Source organism: Balaenoptera borealis (genome assembly GCF_965194805.1).
Source record: "Balaenoptera borealis genome assembly, chromosome: 4".
NCBI classification, from domain to species: domain Eukaryota; kingdom Metazoa; phylum Chordata; class Mammalia; order Artiodactyla; family Balaenopteridae; genus Balaenoptera; species Balaenoptera borealis.
In genome coordinates, this window is record NC_138861.1 from 84551022 (window position 1) to 84577594 (window position 26573).

Sequence of the window (26573 nt, forward strand, 5' to 3'; positions counted from 1 at the left end):
GGAGGTCAACGGGTGAGAGTCCTGGGGGTTTAGGTGGCAGAGGGAAGCCAGACTTGGGAAAGAGTGAATAATAGGAGAACCAAAATGAGCTGCTGGAAGAAGCATGTGAGCATCTGCAAGGGCAATCGTCTTCTGGAAAAAGCTGTTCATGTCTGCTTGCTTCCTAGAGAATTACAGCTGGAGCTACTGACGGGCTGAGTTGGAAGACGACATGGAATTCATCTCATTTGTTTGAAATTCACATCTGTTCAAGATGGTGATTTTGATGACCTTACTTTAACCTAAAAAACTTTGCACCTATCACCCTTCCAGGTTTCTGAAAAATATATGGTAACTTTCTTTCTCCCATTGGTTGAATGACAATGTTAAAACTAACTTAAGGGCACCTCTATGAGTCACTGTGACATCATGCTAAGTACTCTATACATATGAATTCTCACGATAACCATCAGATGCCTATACTATCATTATCCTTATTTTAAATACAAACTGAGGCTCAGGGGGCGTTTGACCTTTGACCTAGTGCATGGGGTACTTTAGGTATTTTAGGAAAGGGTCATTTTTGGCAACAACAAGGCAGGAAGAGATTCAAAGACAAGTATAGCTCACAGTGGATCAAGAAAACACTAGACTATCTTGAAGGGAGACATTTCTCTGTAGGTCACTAAACAGGATAAATTAGTCGTTAGATTAAAAGACCTTCCAAATTCTTTTCCAATCCTGGATTCTACAAGTCTAGTATTTGTGCTATGATATGACTTTCTTACAGAAGCCAATATTTTAAAATGCAAAAAAAAGTGAGTGTTAGATTTTCACTGGGAAGTATCTCAAGGATAACTGGGAGGGGCCGTGGGAGCCCCGGTCCCTCTGGTTGGAGTGTATGGCATCTAGTCACCCTCGTCACCTCTTAGCCCTGTGATCCCCTCTTGGGGTCTTTGCTTCCGCTAGTCGCAACATGTGGAACAGCTTGCTTCCCCCCTCCATTCCAATGCAAATCCTACAAGTTTCAAAATCAACGTCTCACATAAAACCTTCCCAACTAGACTAACTCCAGCCTACAATGATCTTACCTGTTCCTTGCCATTTTATGTCCCTCTAGGCTTCTAACCCTGTTTTCTAGCACTTAATTAAATATTATTTTATATACTTTGCTAGTTGCTTTATGAAAATTGTTCTCATAGCAAGCTTATGCGTTTCTTTTTCAATTTCAAAAATGGGCCATAGAGTAGGTCATTTATTCATGCTTATCAGGTAACAGACAACCATCGGCACAACTGCTCTCATGATCTCATTACCTTAAAGGTGATTCAATTGAGGATGATCTGGAGCTTGTTGGTCTCAATAGATATAACCAGAGTATTAAAAATTAATAACAAGCCAAACTTAATTTAGGATCTATTTCTAAAGTAAGAGTTGATGGTCCCAAGAGTTTCTAATGAGAAAGATGAGGTAGAAGGAAACTGAAGACATGACGTCATACGCAAAAGTGGTCATGCTGACCCAAGAGGCTGACCCTCCAACCTCACACCCCGTGGCCCATTGCAGCGTGGTGCCCACCCTTCTCTGCCGCTCGGCCTCTCCGTCTGAATTAATGCTCCTGCCTACTGGTCCTGTGCCCTTTGTATAGTTCCAGCTCACCCTGAAGGAACTGTGACATTTTAGTGGTGGGTGAGGCTACTCCTTTGTAAAAAGTATATCTGTTGGGAATGCAGTTTTGGAAAGAAAGACACTATTTAAAAAGAAGAACACTATTCCTTTGACAGCCCCACAGAATGGGGCAAATGAATTAGAAACAGCAGATCAAGCGCAAGCTGGTAAAAAGGCCTGGGAGGCTGTTGAGTGTGGCCTCCTGTTCTAAGCTGGTCACCATATTTTGCCATGACCAATGAATTCCACCGTTTCAATGGGAATATACTGGCTGAAACACAGTCAAGAAATGTTTTTCTTGGAACATGGAGAAGGAAGTAAAACGAGGAGTAGGTTTAAAAATGGCTCTTAGGGGGTTTCCCTGGTGGCGCAGTGGTTAAGAATCCACCTGCCAATGCAGGGGACACGGGTTCGAGCCCTGGTCTGGGAAGATCCCACATGCCGCGGAGCAACTCAGCCCGTGTGCCACAACTTCGCTCACCACAACTAGAGAAAGCCCACGTGCATCGAAGACACAACACAGCCAAAAACAAATAAATAAATTAATTAATTAATGAAAAGAAAACGGCTCTTAGGATAACACATTCTAAATGGAAAACTTTTGGTGTCATAAGTCGTAAGCGAGTATGAAGAGTGTTTTAGTCAAAATTTCATGAAGTGCAGCTAACAACTTGGCTCGAAGTCTGATACATACAGGTAGTTATCTACCCAGAAAATAACGTAGTAGCCCCTGACATGGTTAATTCAAGAGCCTAAAGTACTAGACATGAGGTAAATAAATGCTATGACCTCTTCAGAACCACTAGGGTTTATTGAACTAGAAATCACTCCTAACTAGGCAGTTTTTTCCAGAGTAAGGGACTCCCAGGCTCTTCCATGAGATTAGATCTCAGGCTGCCCAGGATCAGGATGGTTTCCAGAAAAAAGTCCACAAGGCCACCTTTTGATTAGGGCTTTCCTTGTTATACCATATAAACTTCTGAAATAACATGATTTCTTTCAGATCATCTAATTTTGCCTCTCTTGAAACAAGATACTTTTGGGGCAATGTAACTAATGTGACATCTTTCAATCCATCTTCTCTTTGCCATTAGAGAGTGTAGCAGTACAACTACTGTTAAAGTGGAAAATGCCTGGCAGTAAGAGACAATAGGCTGTTTTCTTTTTATGTTGCTCATTGTAAAAATAAGAAAATTAGTAATTATTGAGAATGAGTATTTTTTAAGGGAGGTTTAGTGAAACCCCAAAACAAACAAATAAAACCCCCTTTTCTTCTGTTTACGATTCCATATAGGATTGATAAAGCTTTTTCCCCAAAGGGTTAGAAGCTTTGAACAAGAGAGATTAAATAGTTGGTGTGGGAAGTTTAGACCTTATACCATCTGGTCTCTTTACTTATTCCTTTAACTTCTGCTGGTAAAAAATCTATTCCGGCAAGGGCAGGGTTCCCCCCAGATTCAAACAACAAAATGGTCAGAGGGCAGCGGTAAAGGTAGAGAACGGACACGTGCCTGATAGCAGAGCCCTTAGGATTTGTTCTTGGAATTAATCTACTGGGCCTGACTAAGCCCTGTGTACCTCTGTTATGGGACCAGTGTGGCTCCTACACTGTTGCTTCTCCAAAGTACAGGGACAAAGAACTGTGCTCAACAGTATGTGCAAAGGGCCTGTGGCCTGATGGACAGAGTAACCAGATTGAATCATGGAAAGGTACTTATGAAGGCAACTTAGGAAACACTCATCATTAAGTATGGCAAAAGAAAAATAAGAACAGAATTACTAACCGTCCCAGAAAAGCAATCCTACCACTGCAATGTCTAATTAATTGGGGGAACTTCTCATTTAAATTTAAGAGCATAAGTTCATCTTGACTCTACCAGTAAAGTTCCTACACTTTTAGCAGAACTCAGTCTTCCATCTCATGATAACTCGTAAGAACTCTTCAGAGGTGGTAACATTTATGCAAATGAAAAGTAGAATTAAATTCCAGGTTGAGGGATTCAGCCTGTGCCTTGATCACAAAATTTTTCTCCTAGAGACCAGCAAACATGTTACCATGGTGAGGAAGTTATTTTGGTCTATTCCACTTTGAATCTCTTTCTAGGGCTTGAGCACTGCAAGGAAGAATTAAATCCTCTCAACTCCTCTGCAAACACATATTTTATTCTTCAAAAGACAAATCCTGGAGATAAGAAAAATAATATCTAGTCCTCTGGATGGGTTTAGCTAGCTGGGTCATTTAACTTAGCCCTGGAGCTGGAAGACAAGTTTCCCTCTGGACCAAACTTTTCTAGGTGCTGGGGGAAAAAATCTTGACAGTTTCCCCCATCCTTTATAATTCCAACCCAAACACTATAAATTAAAACTGCAGAAATCAGCCTCTGGTGAGAACAGATAAGGCTGAACAGAGTCCGATTCTACCCCAAAAGCCGGCCTGTATCTGTGGTACTGACAGCTGGGGTTTGATCAGCAAAACCAGCACGAACCCTGGTGAGAGATCTAAGAAAAAGTGTAATCTTCTTGATGACGTTTTATACTCCAAATAAGCAAATCTAATGTTATTTTGAGTTCTTTCTTCTGCTATTCTTGAATTACCCTACATTTTTCAGCTTGGCCATTCAATAGTACTTCTAATTACACTGGATTTCAGGGGCTAAACCAATAAAAAAATTAATTTGATTTTTAATGAGTTTTTTAAAACTAATAAGAAAGATACCCTTTTATACATATTGTCAGGGATGGAAAGTGAGGTTCTGGTGGCACCAGTTATTTTCAAATTATTTTAACAAGTCTGATGGGGTCCTGAATAAACAGAAATGAAGGTATTTCAGAGATTTATTTCTTTTTCTATAACACTAGACACCAATCACAGGGAGACAAGAAAAAGGTTTTTACTCATAACACATGACACCTTCTGTTATATTCCTCTGTTAGGGCTGAACTGTGTCCTCCCCCATATTTATATGTGGAAGTCCTAACCTCATTTACCTCAGAATGTGACCTTATTTGGAAACAGGATTTTTGCAGATGTAATTAAATTAAGATGAGGTCATACTGGAGTGGAGTAGGTCCCTAATCCAGTATGACTTGTGTCCTTATAAAAAGGGGAGATTTGGACACAGACAACACACAGGGAGAGTGTCATGTGAACATGAAGGCAGAGATCAGGGTGGTGCATCTACAAGGCAGAGAACGCCAAAGACTACCAGCAAACCACCAGAAGCCAGGACCAGATTCTCCCTCATAGACACCAGAAGGAACCAACCCTGCCAACACCTTGACTTTGGACTTCCAGCCAGCAGGACTATGAGACAATTAATATCTGTTGTGTAAGCCACTCAGTTTGTGTCACTTCATTATGGCAGCCCTAGCAAACTAATACACCTTCCTAGAAAGAAATGATCATTATCAAGACCTACTTATTTTTTTTTAAATAGATTCTTTCACATTGAAATTATCCCGAAGAGGAAAAAAAAAAAGTTTGCTTCTTACCGTCAGCTCTTGGGGAAGAGAACTTGGCTTCTTTATGTTGATCTCAATGCTACTGTTGTCTTGTTTCAGCTCCATGGGGGACCCATGCACTCTGGCCACACCTTCAAACATCTGGGATTTGGTCAACGAGGGGGAAAGTGCCACCGTGGGACACTCTCTTTCCTTTTCCTCCTCGTCACCGTGAACCGTCTCTCCATTCATGGTGACTTTCCCATCTACCTGTAAAAACCGGAATGAACAAGAACATGCTATTCCCCAGCAAAAGACTATAACAAAATAACACGTTCAGAATCACCTTAAATCATTAGCATTTAGTAATCATAGTCTAACAAAGAATAAGGTCTTTTATATGCTTTGGTCAGTTCTAGAAACTAGGGCTCCTCTAAATGCCATCTTTGAAGGCTTCTTTAAAAGGTGGTCTGCTGCTTCACGTTAGAATACATATCATGTTCACCTTACTGTGGGTCTGTTTTTATTTTGCGGTATAGAAAATCAAGGGCATATTTGGGTTCCAGTAATTTTTCATTTACTTTCTGACTGCTAATCCACAACTTTGAGATTTTTTTTTTCTGATTAGCATATTAAATTAGGCGGAGCTCATCTTAGATCAGGAATATTTCACAGGTTATCCTGTCATGGTCGGGAGCAATGGGTACTTTTTGGAAGCTATCATGGAGGGCAGGGAACCTGGTGCTATGCTATGTGACAGTAAATTCCTATTTCTAGTTAACCTGACCATCCCAGTTTCTTCAAGAAAAAGAGGCCATGCACATTAAAATATTTTTGCTTTGCACCCATGTCTAGGGAGGGTGGTGGGAGCAAGAAAGAAGTGAGGGTGGTTAGTTTGGCTTATTAAAAGGCATCTAGAAATCTCTGTCTTAAGGTCTGCCAGTATGTAGCGTGGTCCTGAAAAGAAGCTCTGCAGTGAGACGGCCTCAGAGTGAGTCCTGGCTCTATTGCTTAACAGCCATGTAATCTTCAACCTCGGTTTCCTCACCTTTATTATAATAGTATTCCTTAATGATGCTGTACGGTGATTTTACGGATTAATATATGCACAGAATTTAGAACAGTATCTGACACATTGTAAGTACGTAAATATTAGCTATTCTTCTTACTAAACCTTCTAAAATCTTTTAAAAGGAATAATAGAAGGGCAGATGCTAGTTATAGTTTATTTACCCTAAGTCAGTGGCTTGTATATCTATTGTCTGTGATCCATGAAGTTGAAATCACAACTGAACGCACACACGTAAAGATAACTGAAACGAAGTTTTGCAAAATAATATTTACCTTTTTTTATGTGTGATGCACTAGGCTGTGTTTTAAACATTGTATTCTATTCTACCTCTTTTTTTTAAAAAAAGAATGCTGATTCCAAACCACTAAATTCATTTCATAACCTAGCAACAGGTGGCAACTCTCAGTTTGAAAACACTGCCTTAAACCATTTTACTTGCTCTTCCTTTACTCTTAAATCTGTTGTACTAAGAAACTGAGCCTGTATTCCCTGTCTCCCGTGCCCACCTCCTCCCCACAAGAAAACACACACACACACACACACACACACCCCCCTTAGCTTCAGTTCTGGCATTATCTGGCAACAACTGTTCCATTTACATACTACCATACACGTGGGTCCACCCACTCAATGGTGGGGCTGTGAACAGGGTTGACAGCCATCAAGACCTATGATGAGTTGAGGGCTCATTGGTGAGCCCCAGCTCTAAAAGGATCTCTATCCAGTTCCTCAGTCCACCTCTCCTGAGGCCTCCACACTGTCTTGCCACAATGGCAAGGGACTGGGTTTTCTCAGGGCCAAAGTCTTGCCATGAAGTCATCTATCCTAATTCTTCTGTTTAAATGATCACATTGTGCTGTTTATATTAAGGATAGGAAGTGGACATCTGGATTAATTGATCAGCTGCCTTGGATACCAACTTAAATAAATGTATTCCCTATCCCTGTGCTGGGCCACCTCAACATCAAACCTTCCTTCATGAAATCTCAGACAGTGCATCAGCTGCTGAGGTCCTTAGGTGGCCTGCCGAGCACATATGATCACGTGTGTATCTGTGTGTGCACGAGTCTGCATGATGAGTAGCCCTAGGTGAAGGACAGCTGCCGAGGTACTTAGGTGGCCTAATACAATAAACAGTTGCTGAGTGCCTAGGCACCTATGCCAGGCTCTCAGGATGAAGCTATGAACAACAAAGACACAGCCCCTGCCCTACGAGGGATAAACATCTCAATTCAACCCAGATGAGACAGCCAGGACATTTTTCTTTCGTTTCATCAAAGCCTAAGGCACAGATTTCGAAGATACATTCAGAGTTATCTAAGCAAAAGTCAGAAAGTGTGGTTTGGTTCCCTCTGAAATTCAATAGGAAGATACATGGCACCCCACTGCTCAATTAGTTTAGTTTAGTAAACTTTCTTTACAGTCACATGTCCATGTCTGCTACTGATGAATTCCACCTGTCTTCTATTATGAACCCATGTGGTGTGCAGGGACAATCAGAACTGATTTTTCTTTATAGTCAACATAGCTTGAGACAAAGGATGAGCACTTCCTCCTGATGTGAGGGAAAATACTAGGATGTGAGGAAGAAAAACGACGTTTGACTGTCATAGATTCTTTGGTTCTGGTACATCACTTTACACATTCATTGGCAACCCCTCCAGCCCCCAAAACAACAGTTTCTTCCCACTTAAAAAATAAAAAAAAATCTGTCTCATCTGAGGACCAAGTACATCCCATGTATTCCTTGTATTATTATTTTTTTGTATTATAGCATCTTTTTAGATATGATGTCAGTTTCTTCCTAAAAGAGAGGTAGCTGTATATACTTCTATTTAAGCCAAAGGCAATCCAAATTTTGTTTTGAGGAATTTGCAATACCTCCAGATAGCTGGAGATACCTAGGGTGCTGCTAAATTAGGGTTTGTTATGACTACTATAGAGAGACCATGCCATCATATCAAACTATGAAACAGACATTGCTCACCGAGATGACTCAACCACCAATCTCACTGAAGCCCATCAGTGTTAAAAACAGGAATTGAGGGGAATCATCTATCCCTTAACTATTTGCAAACCAAATCTCAGAGACACGTAAACTTCACAATCGTACATGTTAACACATTTTGCTTTTGTTTGATAAAAACAATTGCATCTTCTTGAGGCAAGATGCTTCCTTCCAGTGATTACCTGGGGTTCAGTTTTGGTTCTACCCTTAAGGAACTCCTCCTACCTTGAAGGTCTTCAGGACCTCTTGAGAGTTTTTGGGCTGGGAGTAAGGCTTGGGTGTCAGCATAGGCACTGCTTTGGGAGTGACAGTTTTGCTTGGAGACCCACTGCCTGCTGACATGCTGCCATCCAGTACACTGGTACGAGCGATGGTGGTTTCCACAGTGGCAGTGAATTTGGGTGGAGACAGTGACTGTTGCCGCAGGTATTTCATGGGGTTGGGGTCATTCAGGAAGGAGGATAAGTTTGGCTCTGTTGAATGGCTTCTTTCCAGAATTTTTGGCATCTCCAAGCGTTCAAGAACAGCTTCGCTGATGGTGAACCTCTCGATGTACTGTTGAAGGATCCCTTCCGCCTCCTCCTGGGACCGTGCATTCTTGTATGCCTCATGCAACTCCCTCTCTCTCCTCTCCCTAAAGGATGGGCATGGGAGGGGAAGCAAGAACAAAGGCAACAGTCACAGGAATTGCAAAGCAGACCTTGGTAGAGCTGAAGGAAAGTATACAGACAGGAAGTATAATATTGGTGTCAGAGCCGTCGTGATAACCAACAATTTTTAGGAAAAGCACATCTAGATAATACGGTACATTCAACAAGAACAACCACAGAAAGAACCCACTTTTCTTGGACAATTTCTCTGTAGGTTTTGATGCTTTTCCTTCGTTCACTTGTCCCATCCTCTCCAGCCAGTAACTTCTCCATTTTTTTCCTTTCTTCCTCTTTCTTGATTAAGTCCTGAGAAGCACTTCTTCTACGGCTCTTCCAACGAGCCAGGTCCTGCAGGGGTGGGGGAGGGAGACAGAACGGTTTTCTTCAGGCTTGCACATAATTCCATTTCTACTCTTCAGGGTTGAGTAAGCACTGACTACCGGCCAGGCTAAGACATTCCTGTACATCCAATGTAAGTCTGGTTGGAACAGGACTACCTCGAAGGCAGGAACCCTTCAGAAATATCTACATTATCCATAGCAGGGCAGCGCATTTATTTAAACATGGTAATGTAAAATTTGTGATCAAATTCCATGTCAGTTGCCAAATTTTAACGTATTGCCTCAGAGGGTATTGTAAGAAACTTCATTTCTTGTTATTTATGACCTCTGCATTGTGAATGGACTCGCTGACAACAGAATAGTAGGAATTAACCACAGACCTACAATTCCCTCAGGGAAGGAAGAAAAGACAGAAAAAAAAATTGGCTTTGGGGTCTTACAGAACCAACAATTCTGTATGTGTTAAGTCATCTGAACCTCACCACAAATCCTATGGGCAGTTAGAGCATAATGTTGAAGACTTAGGATTCTGGAGTCAGACGGGTGGGAGTGCGGCTGTGAGAAACAATCCTAGCTCTATCTCTTCCACGCTTTGGAAACTCAGGTACGTTTCTTAGCCTCCCTGCACCTCAGTTTCCTCATCTCTAAAATAGAAATGATAATAATACCTACTCTTACAAGCCTGTTGTGAGGGTTAAATGAGGTAGTGCACATAAGGTGCCAGGCACAGACATAATTATTACCACATTTTATCAGCTTTAGAAAAGTTAACTTTTTTGACTCAAGGTAGAGTCAAATCTGCAGTAGCCACCTCAGAGTGCTCTGTGAGGATGAAGTAATCCACTCTCCCTCCTCTCATCTCTATCTTCAGGCTCCTCCCCTGCCCTGGCTCTTTGCTCTTAGCACACAGATGATCCCAAGGCCCCCATCAGGCCCTGGAACCTTTCTTACCGGTTATAATCCTGGCTCTCTTGCTCACTAGCTGTGTGACTTTGGACAAGTTACTTAGCTGTTCTGGGACTCATCTGTAGAACTGAGGACAATAGTAGTTGCTAGCTCATTGAATTACTGAGAGGATTAAAGAATGATTACATGCAAGGTACTTAGAATAGTACCTGTTACTGGTACGCTTTCAATGTTGGCAATTATCATTGTCATTATCATCGATTCCAAATATACAATCTCAAAAGACAGTCCCTCCTCAATTCCGCATCCCGTGCCAGTTGCCTCCCTTCTGCTCCCCAAACTTCAGCAAGGGTACTTTCCCTAATGCCCACATGGACTGTGTCACCGTTTGAAGCCCTCGAGGGGCCCCCTTCCTCTGCATGGCTTTCCAGCTCAAGTCTGACTTTCCAGCCCCGCCTGATTTTCTGCTCCAAAGGGTCTCTAGCCCAGCGGGCAGACCAGTCTCCCCGCTGCCCACGGCCCTGGACGGCACTCACGTCTTGCCATTTGTCATCCTCTTCCCGCAGCTGGTTGTTTATCAGCTGCAGCTGCTCCTGGCGGGCCCTGCTGTGCGGCTGCACCTTGGCCTCCTCCTCACACCGCATGTCAAACATACTCGTGCTCCTGCGTGGGGAGAGAGCAAACGACGGTGCACAGGGATCAGTGCTCCGCAAGTCTCCGCGCACTTGCAGCGTCCCGCCGCGTCGGGGCGCTACCGCGTTTGGAAAACCTGCCCCCTTCCCTCCGCAGCTTAAGGCAGCAGCGTGATTTGCAGTCTATTCATCCCTCGGCCGGCAGCAGCGGGCATGCTAGCAGCCTCACCTCTTCTCCTCTTGCGGCAAAAAGCGAAAATGTGACCATCTTTGTCTTCAGTGATGGCAGAATCAGGCCAATCTAATTTTATATGTAGGGGTCAATATGTGTTTAAAGTAAAGGGCTAGAAAAAGGTACTTGAAGCTCTGGGCTCGTCTCACTTGTATTAGAAAGTAAAATGAAGAGAGTTAAAATGTATAACTTGGGGAGAATTTATAGGGAGGGAGAGTGGCGTTCCCTGAAGTGAAACTTAATTGCAGTAAATGCTTCTTTGTGTAAAGAGCTGGCTTAAATGCTTTCTCTGCTAACTGAGGCAATTTCTCCATTTTCAAAAAGAAAAAAAGTATATCATACAGCTTCAAGTCTAAGGCACCACCTTTTCCTGTTGTATTTTCTGAATTTTGGTTGCATCCAACAGCTATGCATTAATGATACATACGTTTGATGTGGTTTGTTTCTATGTCCTGTAAAACTGTCTGTAAATTGATAGTGCTTTGATGGCATCTTGGAATCAAGAAAATATTTTATGGTAAGATCAAAGGATAAAATATATAAATCAGTATATACTTTGTATCCTAAAATTCTCACAATGATTTCACTTTATTTTTGTCAGGACATCTCTGAATTTACTCTTTTAAAAGCGAAAAGGATTGGGAAGGCAATTTTTAAAAACCTTTAGGCTGTTCATATAATTGATATATTCTCTAGGAGCTTATTAAATGTTGGGCAAGACCATAGGGCCTTTTCTGCGATGCTTATGTAGACCTTTGCTACAACGAAAGCTGAAGCAGCAAGATGAAAATAGAAATAAAAGCCAAAGCAAAAATCTTCCCTTTTTTTCTCGCAAAGAAATGACTAGCTCCGGGAACCAAATGGATTATAGAGCACTCAAATCAAGTGGAGGGCTGCTTAAGAACAGAAGACTGATAGTCCATTTTTGAAGCCAGCTTAACACAAAGAAAAAGAAAAGCCATGCATTGAGACACCAACTCGTTCCAGACATCATCCGTGATGTCCAAAATAGTCATCCCCATGGCCAGACAATGCACACCAGCAGCGCCACTGGATGCTAGTGGGTTCCTTAGCAGGCAGCTCTCTGGAAGGAGAAGATGACCCCCAAAGCAATGGCTGCCCACGTTCATTTCGGTCCACTCAAATGATCTTGCATGGATGTGCGGGTGCCTCTCCCCTCCCGCTGGATGTTGCACCATCTGAGTCTGACCTAAGAGAGCTAAAACTGAAGACTGCACTTGTAATCTGTTTTCCCCGAGAGTATTCTAATAATCTGCCCCAAGGGACTTTCTTTGATCTGAGGCTTCTATTTGCATGGATATGACAAACCTCCGTGAGCAGCTGTGCACAGACTCAGGGGACAGTGTTGACGGTGGCAGCTGTACCTTCCTGAAGGATAAACTGCAGCCCTCAAAAGAGAGGAGGGGCTGCGATTTTTCACCTAGTTTATGCTTACTTATTCATGTGGTTTAAGGAAGATTTAGGAATTTGCAGAGTTCGGTAGAAAAGTCTAACCCATGGTTTTTAAACTTCATGGATCAAAATTCCCTTAAACAAGCTTTCCAGAAAGGGACCAAAACTCATCCCATTCTTCCTTTCAGAGTTTAAAAAAGTCTTACCTTTAAATATGTCTGATTCAGTCAGTTCATCTTTTAAGGCAATTTACAGGCTTTGTGAAGGTCTTAGAAGATATAAACTCCTCTGAGCTGGGACTCTCTTGTAATCTACTAAATAGTTGGCAGATTGTGGGAGAGGAAGGAGGTCCCTTCCTTCAGCTTTGCCATCTATAGTTTTTAAAGGGCAGAATTTTGGTTTAGGCCACAGTGGGTGGCCGTAGAGCAAGGACTTCTTCTGGGACCCCGGGAAGAAAATGGCAGCTTTCTCCAGGATTTGAGAATTGCTTATCTCACTCGACTGGCATGGAGAGGATGGGAGCAAGGCCTTCAGAATTGCCTTCTTCTGTCCCGGGTTCCTATCTCTGCTCCCACCATGAAGTTCTAACTACCTCAGCCCGAATGTGGCCGAAAGCTGGTTAGTGAAATAAAAAGAGAAACACTTGCCTGCCTTCTCATATACCAGGAAGTACTATTTTTTCCTAGAGTTTTTTTTTTTTTTTTTAAAGAAACACCAGCCAACTGGCCCAAAAAAGAAATAATAAAACTATGAGCAATATCTTTATACCATTTCAAAAAAAGGAACTAAGCAAGCTGAGAACTGATAACAGTAGACAGAAAATGAGCTGAGTCACCATTCAGAAAATGTTCCCTAATTCAGAGGTTGGACTCAGCCTCCAAAATGAAGAAGTGCATGTCTAGGGATGGGGTGGGGGACCCTGCAGAAGCCTAGGTTCCAGAATGTTAAATGGACTTGCACCAAGGCTATGCTCCTCAGCACAACAGGCTGTGCCCTTGGGCTGCTGGGACAAGGGCCCCTGGCTGCAGGGCCCAGGAGCCTCTCTCGGTGATGGGTTGGCATTTCTGAGGGCCAGGATTAAATTACCTCAAGGGGAGCCTGGAAACTGTTTCTGGCCCAAGTCTAAGGTAAGGGAATTAAGAACAAAATGGCCTTTGGCTCTCACAGTGTCCAGCCTCCTCGGAGGGGACCGCTGGGAGAGGGGGCATGTGGAAGTAAAGGGCAAGAAGGTGAAACTAAATCCATGGAGCCATTCGTGGCTTGCCAGGAGGTGGAAATTTCTGTTTGCCTGTGTGGTAGGTCTGCCCCTGACCTGCATTTTCCTTAAAGGGCACATCTTTTTTTGATTGGGCTGCATTTTAAGAATGTGTCAATTTTGAACAAATAGAGCCTGTGCCAATAGTTGTCCTTAAAGATTTTGAAAAAGGGAGATAGTGGGGGAATGAACAAAACATATTATAAATTTCTGTTTAAAAAAAAAAACTCCTGACACAAACTTTTCTTTTTGTTCCCCACATGGTTTCATATAAATTATGTCTACTCCAAGAAAGAAATTCAGCCCTTTGGATGTTCCTAGATAAAACCCTTGGAAAAGAAACTCCGTGTACTCACCCTGGCCCATAAGGCTGCTTTTTTGGTAAATTTAGAGGAGTCCCCACTCCCACCCCTTTTAAAAAATCATTAACTTCTCCTGAGGGTGAGGTTTCATATTCAGGTACAGGTAAAATTCAAAAGCTCTTTAGTGTAGCTTCTTTTCTTTCAGCTTTTAGGGTTTTTTAGAGATCTGTATTAGGCAAATTGCACAGCAGCTTTGCAATGATGAAGAGTAAATCCATTCTATCAAAATGTTTTTGCTAACCAAATCAAAGAAGTGTTGTGCCTATCAATCTTATATAACCCTCCTTTCAGTGAATGTTAAGTACTGCCACTGTAGATTTTAAAAGCAACAACCAGGGTTCTATTTTATAGACTACTTAGCTCCAAAGCTAAGCTTTGACTTAGCTCTTAGTCAGTCAAGCTCCGGCTGAATTTGGTTTTGAGACATGAATGTTCCATGTGTCAGGCCACAAAGCAATTGCGCATCACACATCGGAAACTGATACCCTTGGCACACGAGTCAGACTGCTTCGAGCTACAAGTACAGACTAAGCTAACCTCTTGAACACAAACGTGGAAAAAAGCACAATTCAAAAACAGTAAATTGTGGCCTGATCTCGTTGTCATTGGTGGAAATGATATTTGTCTGTTCTACACCGTTCTTTAGATTCCTCACTTGGTGACTTGAAACTGTGGATCAGGCCAGGAAGACAGGCAGAGGGAATACTAGGGTCCACTCTTATGATGGCCGAGACTCCCACGAGGCCACAAAATCCCTCTCCCAGAGGACAGACATCAGGCTTAGTGGGCCACTGTTGTTGGAATGAGATATTAACCATGTTTCTTAAATATGAGCATTCTGCAAAGAAAACTTCTGCCTCGGATATCAGTTTCAGAATGCTCTGCCTATGAGAAATCCATTTTTGAAATGGAGTTAATGTGGTCACAAACGGGAGAGAGTGGATTCTTTTCAAATTTGCATGTGAGGCCGGGGATGGGAAATGCATCTCTGAGAGGAGCGGAAACCAAGGAGAGGCAGCCCAAGTCATGTTGCACATCTTGACCCCTGACTATGCCACGGAACTTGAACGAAATCCCAACGTTTTGGTCTCAAGCATCCCACAGTTTATATTATTCCAACCTGGGAGGAACTTGGGCTTCTGAATCTATCATTCGTGGTTTAGGATTTATTTTCTTAGCTTAAAAAAAAATGTAGCTACGAGAATGACCACTTCATGGCTAAGCCTTTACATATCAAGAATTCAATGCAAAGCGCAGAAAAGCCTTTTAACAATTCTGTGGTTCAGAAGGGGTTCCAACGTCCGAACGCTAACAAGAACAACTTTCACATGCCCTGTCTATAAAAAGTAAATGTTAACTTTTGAGCAGCAGCTGCATATTAGAATCATGCTTCAGTGGCTTTTTCATTCATCTCTCCTGCACAGAACATATGTTCTGCATTCCAACTTTAAGTGCTTCTCTGAGGCTGCAGAGAAGAGTCAGTTAGCTCTTCAATCCACCGTTATATTAATTGCATTTCAATTAGTGGTGAGTACTGGAAGCATGCAGTTTAGGCTAGTAATTAATGTATTCCTACAAATACAAGACAACTTACTCTGCGTCATCAGACACAGGAGTTCTCGGTCCGTATCTATAAGACCAAATACAAAATTAGAGGATTGGTAAGACAGAAGGTTAATGCTGTAACCAAGCTGGAAATAAAAACTACAAGTGAATTGTATGTGTGCCAAACCTTTTTTGCTGATCATACTGGAAGAGAAGTGTCATTATACAATTAGTAATGTTCATTAACTGCTGAAAAGGAAAGCAAAGTCTTGACATTTCTGAAGAATGCAAAATTTGTAGTAAAACCCAGAGGAGAAATGAAAAAAATCCCCATGCTACCCACAAAGAAAGAATCTGTTCAATATAAACACAAGAAGGCTTAGGTGCAACCCACAATGTTTAGAGAAGGCAGCTTAGAAAAACCCAAACATGTATTAAGATGGTTCACAAACAGTTGAACTGTTCTTTGCCTTTCGGTGCAGAGTAATGGGCTGTAATGGACACCCAGCATAGAAGCACACACTTACTGACCCTTTCCCTGATGTGTTAATGCATTTGCACAAATAACATCAAAGAGTGTTTCTGCAGTTTTCTGAAAGCAAACCAGAACTCCAACCAGAACCCCAATCAGTGCCTTCCGCATACATTTGACAAAAACCACAATTCCTAGAAAACTGGCAGACTTAATCAAAACCAGACGTGGATGATATTCCACAACTTAAAAAAAAATGAAGTTTTTTTAAAACAATCTATTATATTCTTCTGATTATTTAGATCTACAAAGTTGTACCTTCTTCGATATAGGCATTTTAAGTTTTAATGCATCTGATAAAACAAAGAAAAAGGTCAAATTAGAAAATAGAAACTAGAACATTATGAGGGCATATTTTAAGCACATTTAAAAAAAGCAGCTCCCACAAATGACTATTTCAGCAAAGGAGAATATTAAGAGAAGGTTCTTACCTATGCCCTGAAAGGCTGTTCATTCATGCATTCTGATGGCGGACAAAGAATTTTTTGAGTAAAGAAAAAATGTCCTGCTTTCAGTACAATAAATTAAATTTGCGGGTTTTCAGCAAAAATTACCTGATCCTGTGTTCAGTTTATAACAATTTATAGGGAAAAGAGTAATTTCTAAAGATCTCTTCCAATGATCTTAGAGAAAACACTCCAAAGCACATGGGTGTACACACACATACACCCTTGTCTCTGATGCCTTCATCATTCTACAACAGTCTGATTCATTAATAATTATTTTCATGCACAGTGAAGGCAACCACACTGTTAAAAACCCAAAGTTTCTGTTGGAATGGCCAAAATCAAGAAGAGGAAAGTGTTTGTGAATGTCTCTCTTCCAGAAGTAAGACCCATTTTCTGTTTCTCTGGGGAATAGTTTCAGAAGGTGCTAAAGGTTAAATTAATACCCTCAATTTTCTAAAACCATCACCGCATGGAGGCAGATGGATTCCTTCACATCAAGAAAGAGTGCATAATCAGTGTTAATTCTACCCAGAATCAACAGTGTTAGTTCTACCCAGAATTAACAGTGTTAATTCTGAAGCCTCGGTAAAATGTTTCCCAGTTAATTAACAGGCCTACTGGAATAGACATTCAAATATAGTGTTTTCTAAATTATATATGGAAGTGAGGAGAGAAGTTATTCTTAATGGATGGCTAATCTAGGAATGATCAATTAACAGTTGGTATGTGTTTCTGTGTCTACTGGAATATTTTAATTCATGTTTTACTGAAGTAAAATATACATACAGAAAGTGCACAGACCACACACACACACACCTTGATGGATTTTCACAAACCACAGATTAGTGTTGAGTTTTGTGCTATATAAATGGACTTATACAGTATGGACTCTTCTGAGTCCATTGGCTTCCTTAGCACATTTTGTTTATGAGGTTCAGCTATGTTGTTGCATGCAGGATATATTTAAATTTAAATTGCTTCTACACAAAACACTTAACAGCATTTCGTGGACAGCTCTGCCAACAGATATAGATTAACACCGCAACATAAGCTCCATGATGGCAAGGATTTTTCTTTTGGGGTTCTCTGAACAGTGACCAGACTAGGCCCTCAATAAGTACTTATTGGATGCTCCGGAAATTGAAAAGAATAGTGCAGTCTCTGAAGATGACCTTCATTTATCTGTTTACTATATACATATGGGTTTAAGAAATTTCCCCTCAGGCTAATTTATTAGCTTTAAGAGGGCACAGATTTCATCAGAATTGCCTTTGCTGTTAGGGAGAAGATAATTAGAGTTCGGGCTTCAAATGATTTTCCCAGTTGTCCTATGGAAAGTAGAAAAGTAAAGATGAGTTTAAAAAAAATCACTAACAAAGAGATTTTTTTTAAAAAAATGCAAAGTAGGTCAGTCAACAGACTATCAAGTACAAAATTGGCCAGACAAATCACAGTTGGTATAAGCATCCTACAAAAAAAAAAAAGCAATTAATAAAGTTTAATTGTGACGGTGGCGGTATTTAGAAAGACAAAAAGAATACTCTGTTCACCTATTGATTGTGTTTACGTAACTTTCAGCACTAATAAAGCACTTCAGGATCAATGATTAGCAATATTGTGAACTAGCATAAGCTTCATTTGAAGTGAGAGGGAAAAATGGATTTACTGCTCATTTAAGATTATCCCCCAGCACCCAGCACAGCGTTTTACACACAGTAATTACTCAGTAAATACTTGCTGAAAGGAAACATGAATTCCCAAGGTGTGTGCTTGCTCAATCACACAATTACGTTACAGAGTTAATCTGACTATATCTCTTTATGCTCAAACCAGCCATTCAGTCCCATGTGAATATAAAGAGGTCTCTTCCCGAATCACAGATAGAGGGACAGATACAAGTGATAGGGAAGTCGTGAGACCGCCACAGTTTCCTCTGGTAACCTGGTAGGTAACGCGCTGGCGTGGAACGGCGGCTCCCCCTTCAGACAGAGGTGGGTTTGGATCTTGGATCTGTGATTACCAGCTTTGGATCTTGGATCTGTGATTACCAGCTGTGTTCACCAGCCGTGAACCGATTACCAGGGCCTCCGTTCCTTATTGTAGAATACAGAAGAAACTGCTTAGTCTCAAAGGCTGTGTGAGAAGTGAGTAAATGGGCCGCCTAGAACGTTCTAGTAGGCAGCCTACAGGCCTCACTTCCTTCTCTCCTTTCATGCTGACTGCTCTCCGGCAGCCCGTGGATGCAGGGTCCGGCACCACATCAGGGCATCTGGGGAGAGAGTGAGCGTGGTGGGCGAGGCTGTCCCTCTCTCACTAACCTGCCCTCACCTGCTGGGATCCAGGTGTGATCCAGGTGTTACTTCTCTCTACATCAGGCTTCCCATTTGTGAATTGGAGCCAACAGCCGTTCAACCTACCTGTGAATTCCCAGGAGAAGGTACGCTGGAGGAAGCAGAAGCGCTTTGAAAGGGTAACAGTTATAAAGTAGAGCACGGCTATTACTCCTGCTCCCTGAAACCAGTGTTACAATAAGGCTCTCCTATGGTAGTATTATGATTCAGAAGAATGTAAAACATGCATTAAATCCAGATGGTAACGATGGCTAGGATATTAATCTTAAAATTTGGGGATTACTTAAGATTTTCTTTACTCCCCACTCTACCCTCTGTCCCACTACCATCAGGGTCCCCTGTGAAGCAGAACTTCATCACCTCCTGTTTTACGGTGGAGCTTTAATTACGCTACACACTCCTTACTCCTCTGCCCTGCACTGATCAGGCAGACCACACTTTCCACAAAAGTCTATCACTCTTACTAAATAGCAACAGAAGCTTCAACATACAGGACCTGAAACCAGACCATGAACCCCAGGATTACTATTTCCCTACTTTCATTTTATTTTTTTAAATTTGTATTTTACATTGGAGTATAGTTGATTTATAATGCTGCTGTGTTAGTTTCAGGTGTACAGCAAAGTGATTCATTTATACATATACATATATCCATTCTTTTTCAGATTCTTTTCCCATATAGGTTATTACAGAATATTGAGTCCCCTGTGCTATATAGTAGGTCCTTGTTGATTACCTTTTTAATATATTCCCTACCTTCATTTAAAATCAAGTCAGAGCACGGAATGGAAATCCTACCTCTAGAAAGCACTATTTGCTAATGTTAAAATTAAACTAATTTTATAAGTGGTATATATCTTCTTTGGACCTGAAGACCCTCCTGGAATCAGAATGAAATCAAGTAGGTCAGAAAGAAGTTCAACTCCTTTACCCGATGGCTCCTATGTGAGCTAGGAAGAAATAAAAGAGTTTCCCATTTAGGCTGCCCACAAAATGAGAGTCAGAAAGAATGTTTAATAGGACAATTCACAACTGAACTATTCTTTCCACACCTGCTCACATGCAAAAAGAGAAAAAAAAATCTTGGCAGACTAGGCCAGTCATTGAATCATTTCATTTCTGCTAGCAATAGCAGGTAAGTGGCATTGATAAACCATAAAGCATTAATGACACATTCAAAGCATGTATCAAGGCTCAGACTGGAGAAACAACGTCAAAACAGCTTAGGATAATCTTCTGACCTCTTATCTTTTATTGGTGGACCCTTGGCAGGTTCCTCCACAATGCGTTGCTTTGCAAATGGAACTGGACGGAACCGGTTTAGCTTGGATCCAATGTGTCTAAGAGACATCCCAGTTCTCCTGGCCATCACGTCATCTTTTTGTGAATCATACAATTTTCTTTGGCCTTTCAGTCCACTGCCACTCCAGGCAGGAGCTGTCATCTTCTCTGACTTCTCTTCTCTCTCTGAAGCCTCCCATTCAGAGGTCAGAGGACATGAACTAGGGCACATCAGTCCAGCCAGTCAAAGGGCACTTATTGCTAAAGATGTTTTCAGTAGCATCACTCGCTTGGCATTAACTCAAGACGGAAGAAGCCAGTGATCACAGAGGCAGCAGCACACATAGCAACTGAGGATTAATACCTTGGACCTCCATCATGCAGCTGATACTTACACGGGAATGGGTTTCCCTTTCTGGTGTTCATGATTCCTGAGAATGAAAGTTGGCCAGCACCCAACCACATGCAAAGTCTAAAGTCTCTACCCAGGAAGGGCACTGAAAGCAGAACTCTGACCCTGGGATGGGCGCATTCCTTTAAGGGGCTCCACGCCACATCAGTCATCAAGCGCATACTGTGGCTTTAAGCTGTTTTGGGGGACCCGGCAGCCACAAACAGCAGAGGCAGCGCACCCTGGAAAGCGGGCGAGGCGCTCACAGTGGCTGGCCGCTCTCCTCGGATCTTTCAGCCTCTGGCACCGTCTCAGAACCTCTTTGAACGACTCCTTCAGTCGCTTCTTTGCCATACTGCGGCAGCTGTTTGCAGGTAACTAAAGCCAGACAGGACAGCTTTACTACTAGGAAAGAATTCCCACCCGGGGCCTTGGGCCCACCTGTCAGCCTTCACGTCCTCACCTTTCTCTGTCCTCCTTGGGCACTCACCTAAACTGCAGCTATGCTCTTCCTGGACCTCCGGCACCACAGCCAGCCGGCAGACCCTTTTACAACGGTCATCTATACCAGACGTCACTATTCTGTTGATGATCAAGTAGCATTGGCAGCAAGGGGGAAGAGGGAAAAGAGTTAGGAAAGGAGACAATGAAAGTCACTGAGACTGAAAGCTTAAGAGAGAAAGTTCGGTTGCTATTCCAGAAGCCGGTTAGTAAGGATGACATACTCAGAATGAGATAATAGAATATGAACCCTGGCAAGGGCCTGAGAAAGTCAAAGAAGGCTAGCCTGACTCTGCCACCACGGGGCTGAGTGATGGCCCCTTAGTAGTCAAGGACTCAAGGATGCATTCCTTACTAATTTCTTAGTCCCACCCCTTCCACCCCCGGTTCCCATCAGCCTCTGAAACCCCAGCAGTGCATTTCTGGTGTACCAGGGTTATTTCTATTGACGGCCTCTAGGGTGTCATCCACGGTACGGAACCAAAGAAACCCCTCTCTATGTCATGGACCATCCACTGTGTGCTTTGGATATCACGAACAAGGCATGCAGGAGACTGTCCCGAGCATCTCCTCCTGCCGTGGAGGGCTCTGCTTTGCTCCCACCGTGCAGGTGGAGTGGCGTTTCCTGGGAGAATCCAGAATCTTATTATTATTATTCTTTAACAGAAACTCAAACAAATTTTGATAACATGTATACCTGGAAGAGACCCAGGAAAGCTGAGTAGCTTACCAAAATGGCTGAAACCCTCACCTGAAGTACCATCTTCAGCTAAAGACAAAAGAGGACGTGCGGGTAGTGGTTTGGGACCTCAAAGGGGGAGGAAGGCAGTTCACACGGAGATGGCAAAGCAAATTTTTAGTAAATAAATGTTTGCTGGGCCCTGCGGAGACAGTGGGGTGCAGAGTGGACCCTGATGTCTAAGTTTCCCCAAGCACACCTAGCGCACGGAGAATCCAGAACTTTAGAAATGCCCTATCCCTGCTTAATGGAAGAAAGACCAGCCCGCAGAACCAAATCCCCAACAGAGGGCTTGGGAATTCACAGCTGGAAGCCCTCCAGTGAGGATGAGGACCGGTGACAGCTCTACAAGGTCTTTTCCCAGGTGACGCCTCACAAATTTGGATGGTGAATCATCCAAGGAAACTCCTGACTCACAGGAACCCTCAAAAGAAGAGTCTTTTTCCACTCATGTTCTGTTACATAATTTTAAAAACTGGGCGGGAGCTGGTGGGGGAGAGATGTTTACTTTTTTGTGTGTCTACTTAGATGTCCAAAATCTGAACTTAATGATACTAGTAACAATTTTTTTTCTCCCTCGTGGGATAAGAAAGAGGGAGGGTATAGGTAAGCCAGATTTTTATCAATATATCTTTAGGAGAAACATGAAGGGTATCATTAAAACATTCCATCTAGTTTGTTCAGTATTGCCAACAAACAAAATACCGCTTAACGCAGCCAAGGGAAGATGAATCCTTTGCCAAAATTACTGGCATTCCCAGGCAGTGATTCTGGTGACAACAGAATCAAAATGGATGTCTGTCATTTAACTTCACACACGTTTCCCCGCGGGGAAATCTACTGACATTCCTTCTCTGCTAACCAGCAGAAGAGGCTGTTAAAACTACGTCATCTCTGGCGGCTTCTTTAATGTGCTTCAGCAAACTCTTTAAAAGCAGCAGGGATTCCCATGCAGATCTCCTTGCACGTGTAATGGCAAAAAATACCTGCAGTCATTTTGTGGATTAAGCCTGTGGTCTTCCTGTAAACTGGACACAGCCGCCAAGGCAGGGGGCACAGAGTACGTCTGAATCCTGCGGCTGTGACTGATGACTTCCTCTGCATCCTCCTTCGGCCCAGCCCTGCCAATGCTGAGCCGCTTCCATGTCTGCTGATCTATCTCTGTCACTGGTCCGAAGTGCACGAACTTTTGCCTAGGGCTGGAAGCTTTCTTATAAGCCCTTGCCTTGCGGCTGGCAAAGTCATCACGGATGGCAGTTTCTGCTTTAATTTCTGGTGAAGGCTCAGGGGCACACGTGTGCTCCACATCTCCATCCCTAGTCAGAACCGGAAATAAGTTCCAGAGGTTTCTAAGGTGAGTAAAATCAATGAAGAGCTTTGAAAAAATACTGGATGTATGAAAAATACTTCAATGGCTAAAGCAGAATTGCTTTTCCGTTAATCAATCAAATGAAGAAATGATCATTGTCTTGCCTAGGTAAACAGCACTTTAAGTTTCTGTAGCTTTCTTAACATCGTAAATGATGGCATAAGAAAACCTTGGGTACCATGAAATAATTAAAATTATTTAAAAGTCAAGTTTAAATTCCTTACACGTAAATAAGCCTATCAAAATAAGCATTCACAATAAATCAGTTGAATTAAAGAGGATGTTTCCTGTCCTTGTGGCTTGTAATTTTTAGTATTAACAAGTTTCAACTCATACAGAATATGCTCTGTGTTTTGAGGCATTTTTTCTGCCCATGAAAATAAAAAATGATAGAAGGATAAGTGATTCCTTCAAAGTTAAATGATACCGCTGTTAGGAGAAAACCAGGGGAAAACATGACACACCTCGTCTTTCCTGACACTTTCAGCCTCTCCCACGTCTCCCGGTCGGCTTCTGTTATATTGGCGACCGTGACAAAGCTCGGAGCCTCGCGCTGAGGGCCAAACCTGCCCTGAATTCTGCGCTGCGCCAGGTCATCCTTATGAAGATCCGGCACCTGCCTGAGCCCCTCGTCCGCAGGTCCACTCTCCAGAGCCCGCACAATACAGGTCACCCTCGACTTCACCTCTTCCGTTTGGCCTTGGTTTCTGTCAATTTGATCCAGGCCCCCACGTTATTGGAAAAATCAGGTTCCAGGAAGGGGAGCAGACAAACAGAATGTCAAGCATGGAAATTCAGAGGCTGAAGACAGAATGGAATGATGGAAGCACCTCTCCCTTTCTCAAAAATATGGAATCAATTGCAGCCTTGATTACTTTTGTCTATGCTACCCTTTTGACACTGGAAAGAGACAGAGTTTTTCCACCAGATGACAGACTCTAGTTTAGTTTAGGAAGAGAAGCCAGGGCTCGCTGAAAGACTATTAAGAATGGTAATGAGATTTCAGTTTGACAGTAATGATGCCCAATTCCCACACTATTCAAGTTACTGTAATGAATTCAAGTTTTCTGATTGAATCCCTGAGCCTTCTTGGAACGTCTTTTACTGCAGCAGTAAAGTGTTAGTAATGAGCTCTGCATGATCCAAATTCTAGAATTAGTTTGGAGATAGTTGGAACATTGTTCACATATTGAACATCTCAACCATAAACCTTCATACTGCCAGAAAGTATGATTAGGTCAATGCTGAGTAGAAAGTTTCAATGTTCAAACTCAGTCTCTGCCTCTTGATAGCATTAATTAGGTTTGGCTAATGTAAAGTTGAAGAACAGAGAGGGTATCCTCTTTATCTGGATCCACAGAGGCAATACCCATTTGTTTCTTGTGTCAATAACTGTTCACCTTTATTAATGCTAAATCTGATATTTTCAATTGTTTTCCTAAGAAGTGAACGTTAGATGGCTAATGTTGACAATATCATAATTTAAACCAAAGCTGTGGCATCTATATGCATAAACATTATATCAATTAAAAGTCACTTTCTAACTAAATATGTTTCTTGAGATAGAAAATTTCAGAAATATACATAAATAGGGCTATTCATTTTTTTTCAAAATAAATCTTCCAAGCCAGAAAACCAAGAAGCATTCTTTTGTTATCTGGATGATGTGGTGTATTTACAGAGCCTATGCAAATAGAAAGGCGACAGAATTTTCTATTTACTTTTAGTTTGGGGAAGGGGATCAAGGAGGGCATAGCAAAGAGCCACCAGGGAGCCCTCTTTTTTTCATCAGTTCTTTGAAGCTCTCTAGAGAGACCATGGGCTGTGTCCCCAAACACAGAGTCAGGTGACAACAGACAAATGGGGCTGGAAATATCAGGAATTAAAATTGCATGCAGGAGAAAGGAAAAAGGGAGGTACAAAAGCTACTCCTTTTCCTAACTCAAGTTGCTGATCTCCATCAATATGCCTTGATGCTACTCAGTTATCCAGAAGTCTTTGTTTCACTGGCAACAACTGATCCCTCCCACAAGGCCCTCTGAGTACGGTTTGTTACAAGGCATGCCAACAAGGACTGCAAAGACCAAGAGCCTCCTGAAGCTAGAATGTGTCCTATAAAAAAATGTGCCGAGTCTTCTATGCTCAAATCCCTGTTCTATGTCCAGAGATCTTTCATGTGTTTTGTACCTGGTGCTTCCTAAATAAAAAAATAAAAAACAACAGAAAACACTAACTGCTTCACTGATCTCAATGACTCTGCCCAAAGAACCACTTTAATTGTGTAAAACACAGTTTAGATATTTATATTCTTAGTTCAACAGATTACAAATCTCTTTAAGTGATAGGCAAAAATATGGCAATTAAATAATAAAGATGCGAACTCTGATTTTGATGTAAGGAAAAATATAAGAATGATGAACTCTGTACACTGAAATTTAGCAGGCTGATGGCTTGAATGAATTCATATCCCTCTTAGGATAAAAATCACTGGCCAAATTCCATTTCATTAAGCTTTCCTTTCCCTAATTAAGAAGATGGGAGAAAAGTTGGGAGAAGGAAAGTCACTTAAAAATAATTTCTATGACAGAACAAATAGAAGTGTGTTATATTATATATTTGAGGACTTTTTAATGAGAAATCTCCATCATCAGATGTCTAGGTGATCGTGTTGGTGCGAGGGAAGAAACAGCAAGCCTCATTTTTCCCCCATATCTCAAAGGCGCTAATAGGATAGAAGGGCTCATAGCTAAGGAATAACTATGATTTCTGCCTGCTATGAATGGACTGCAGCAACCATGAGAGGGGGCTGTTCCCTGATCAGCAATAGCACACGTCTATTTATGCCAATAATGCCCGTCTCTGACACCAGCACCCATATGTGGTGATGTGCCCACATATAGCACATCTGCACACTTGAGCTCCATATTTATTTGTTGAATTTAGCCCTATTTTGGACAGGACCATTCTACTCCCTGCCATCTGAACTTAGGAGAGACTGGATATCTGGGGTTCCACTTTAAAATAAACCACCATTACTGATTATATGTAATTAGGGCAGGAAACAGAGGAATGGGGGGCTTTAATACAAATCACCTTTGCCGAATTATATTCTCTCTCTCCTTCATAGACACACACACACACACAGAGCACACCTTTTATGTTCTAGACTTTTCTTTTCTGAGATTCCCTTTGAGGGTTGCTTGCTGCCATCTGATTTCTCTGCCTCTTTTTTTCGGTAAGGCCCATAGAGGAGTTGATTCAGTGGCACCATTGGCTTGGTCTGGTTCATCCTTGCTCTCCTGGCAGCAAAGTCATCTTTCTCAAGATCAGGCAGTCGACAGGCAACTTCATCTTCTGATTCTGAATCTCTGCTGTGTTGGTGGATCAGGAAAGGATTTTCTTTGCGAAGGATAATATCTCGAACAGCTTCTTTCTCATCACTTAATTGCTTTTGAC

At 42.0% G+C, this 26573-nt stretch overlaps 1 protein-coding gene across 25 annotated transcripts in view; it reads right to left on the reverse strand.

The window, feature by feature from the left end:
• The window catches only part of LIMCH1 (LIM and calponin homology domains 1), a 356840-nt gene that overhangs the window by 50152 nt on the left and 280115 nt on the right, over positions 1-26573 (reverse strand). For 9 of the 25 annotated variants that reach the window (XM_082390445.1, XM_082390446.1, XM_082390444.1 and 6 more), the window contains 11 exons: positions 26270-26572; positions 23582-23824; positions 22735-23097; positions 20999-21090; positions 20775-20886; positions 20078-20338; positions 15554-15589; positions 10602-10728; positions 9009-9166; positions 8394-8802; positions 5140-5358 (listed from right to left, as the gene is read on the reverse strand). In XM_082390445.1, the coding sequence (XP_082246571.1) occupies positions 5140-5358; positions 8394-8802; positions 9009-9166; positions 10602-10728; positions 15554-15589; positions 20078-20338; positions 20775-20886; positions 20999-21090; positions 22735-23097; positions 23582-23824; positions 26270-26572 (2323 nt within the window). The remainder of the gene's footprint in view (positions 1-5139; positions 5359-8393; positions 8803-9008; positions 9167-10601; positions 10729-15553; positions 15590-20077; positions 20339-20774; positions 20887-20998; positions 21091-22734; positions 23098-23581; positions 23825-26269; position 26573) is intronic. The other 16 variants (XM_082390440.1, XM_082390433.1, XM_082390436.1 and 13 more) reach the window with 7 other exon arrangements.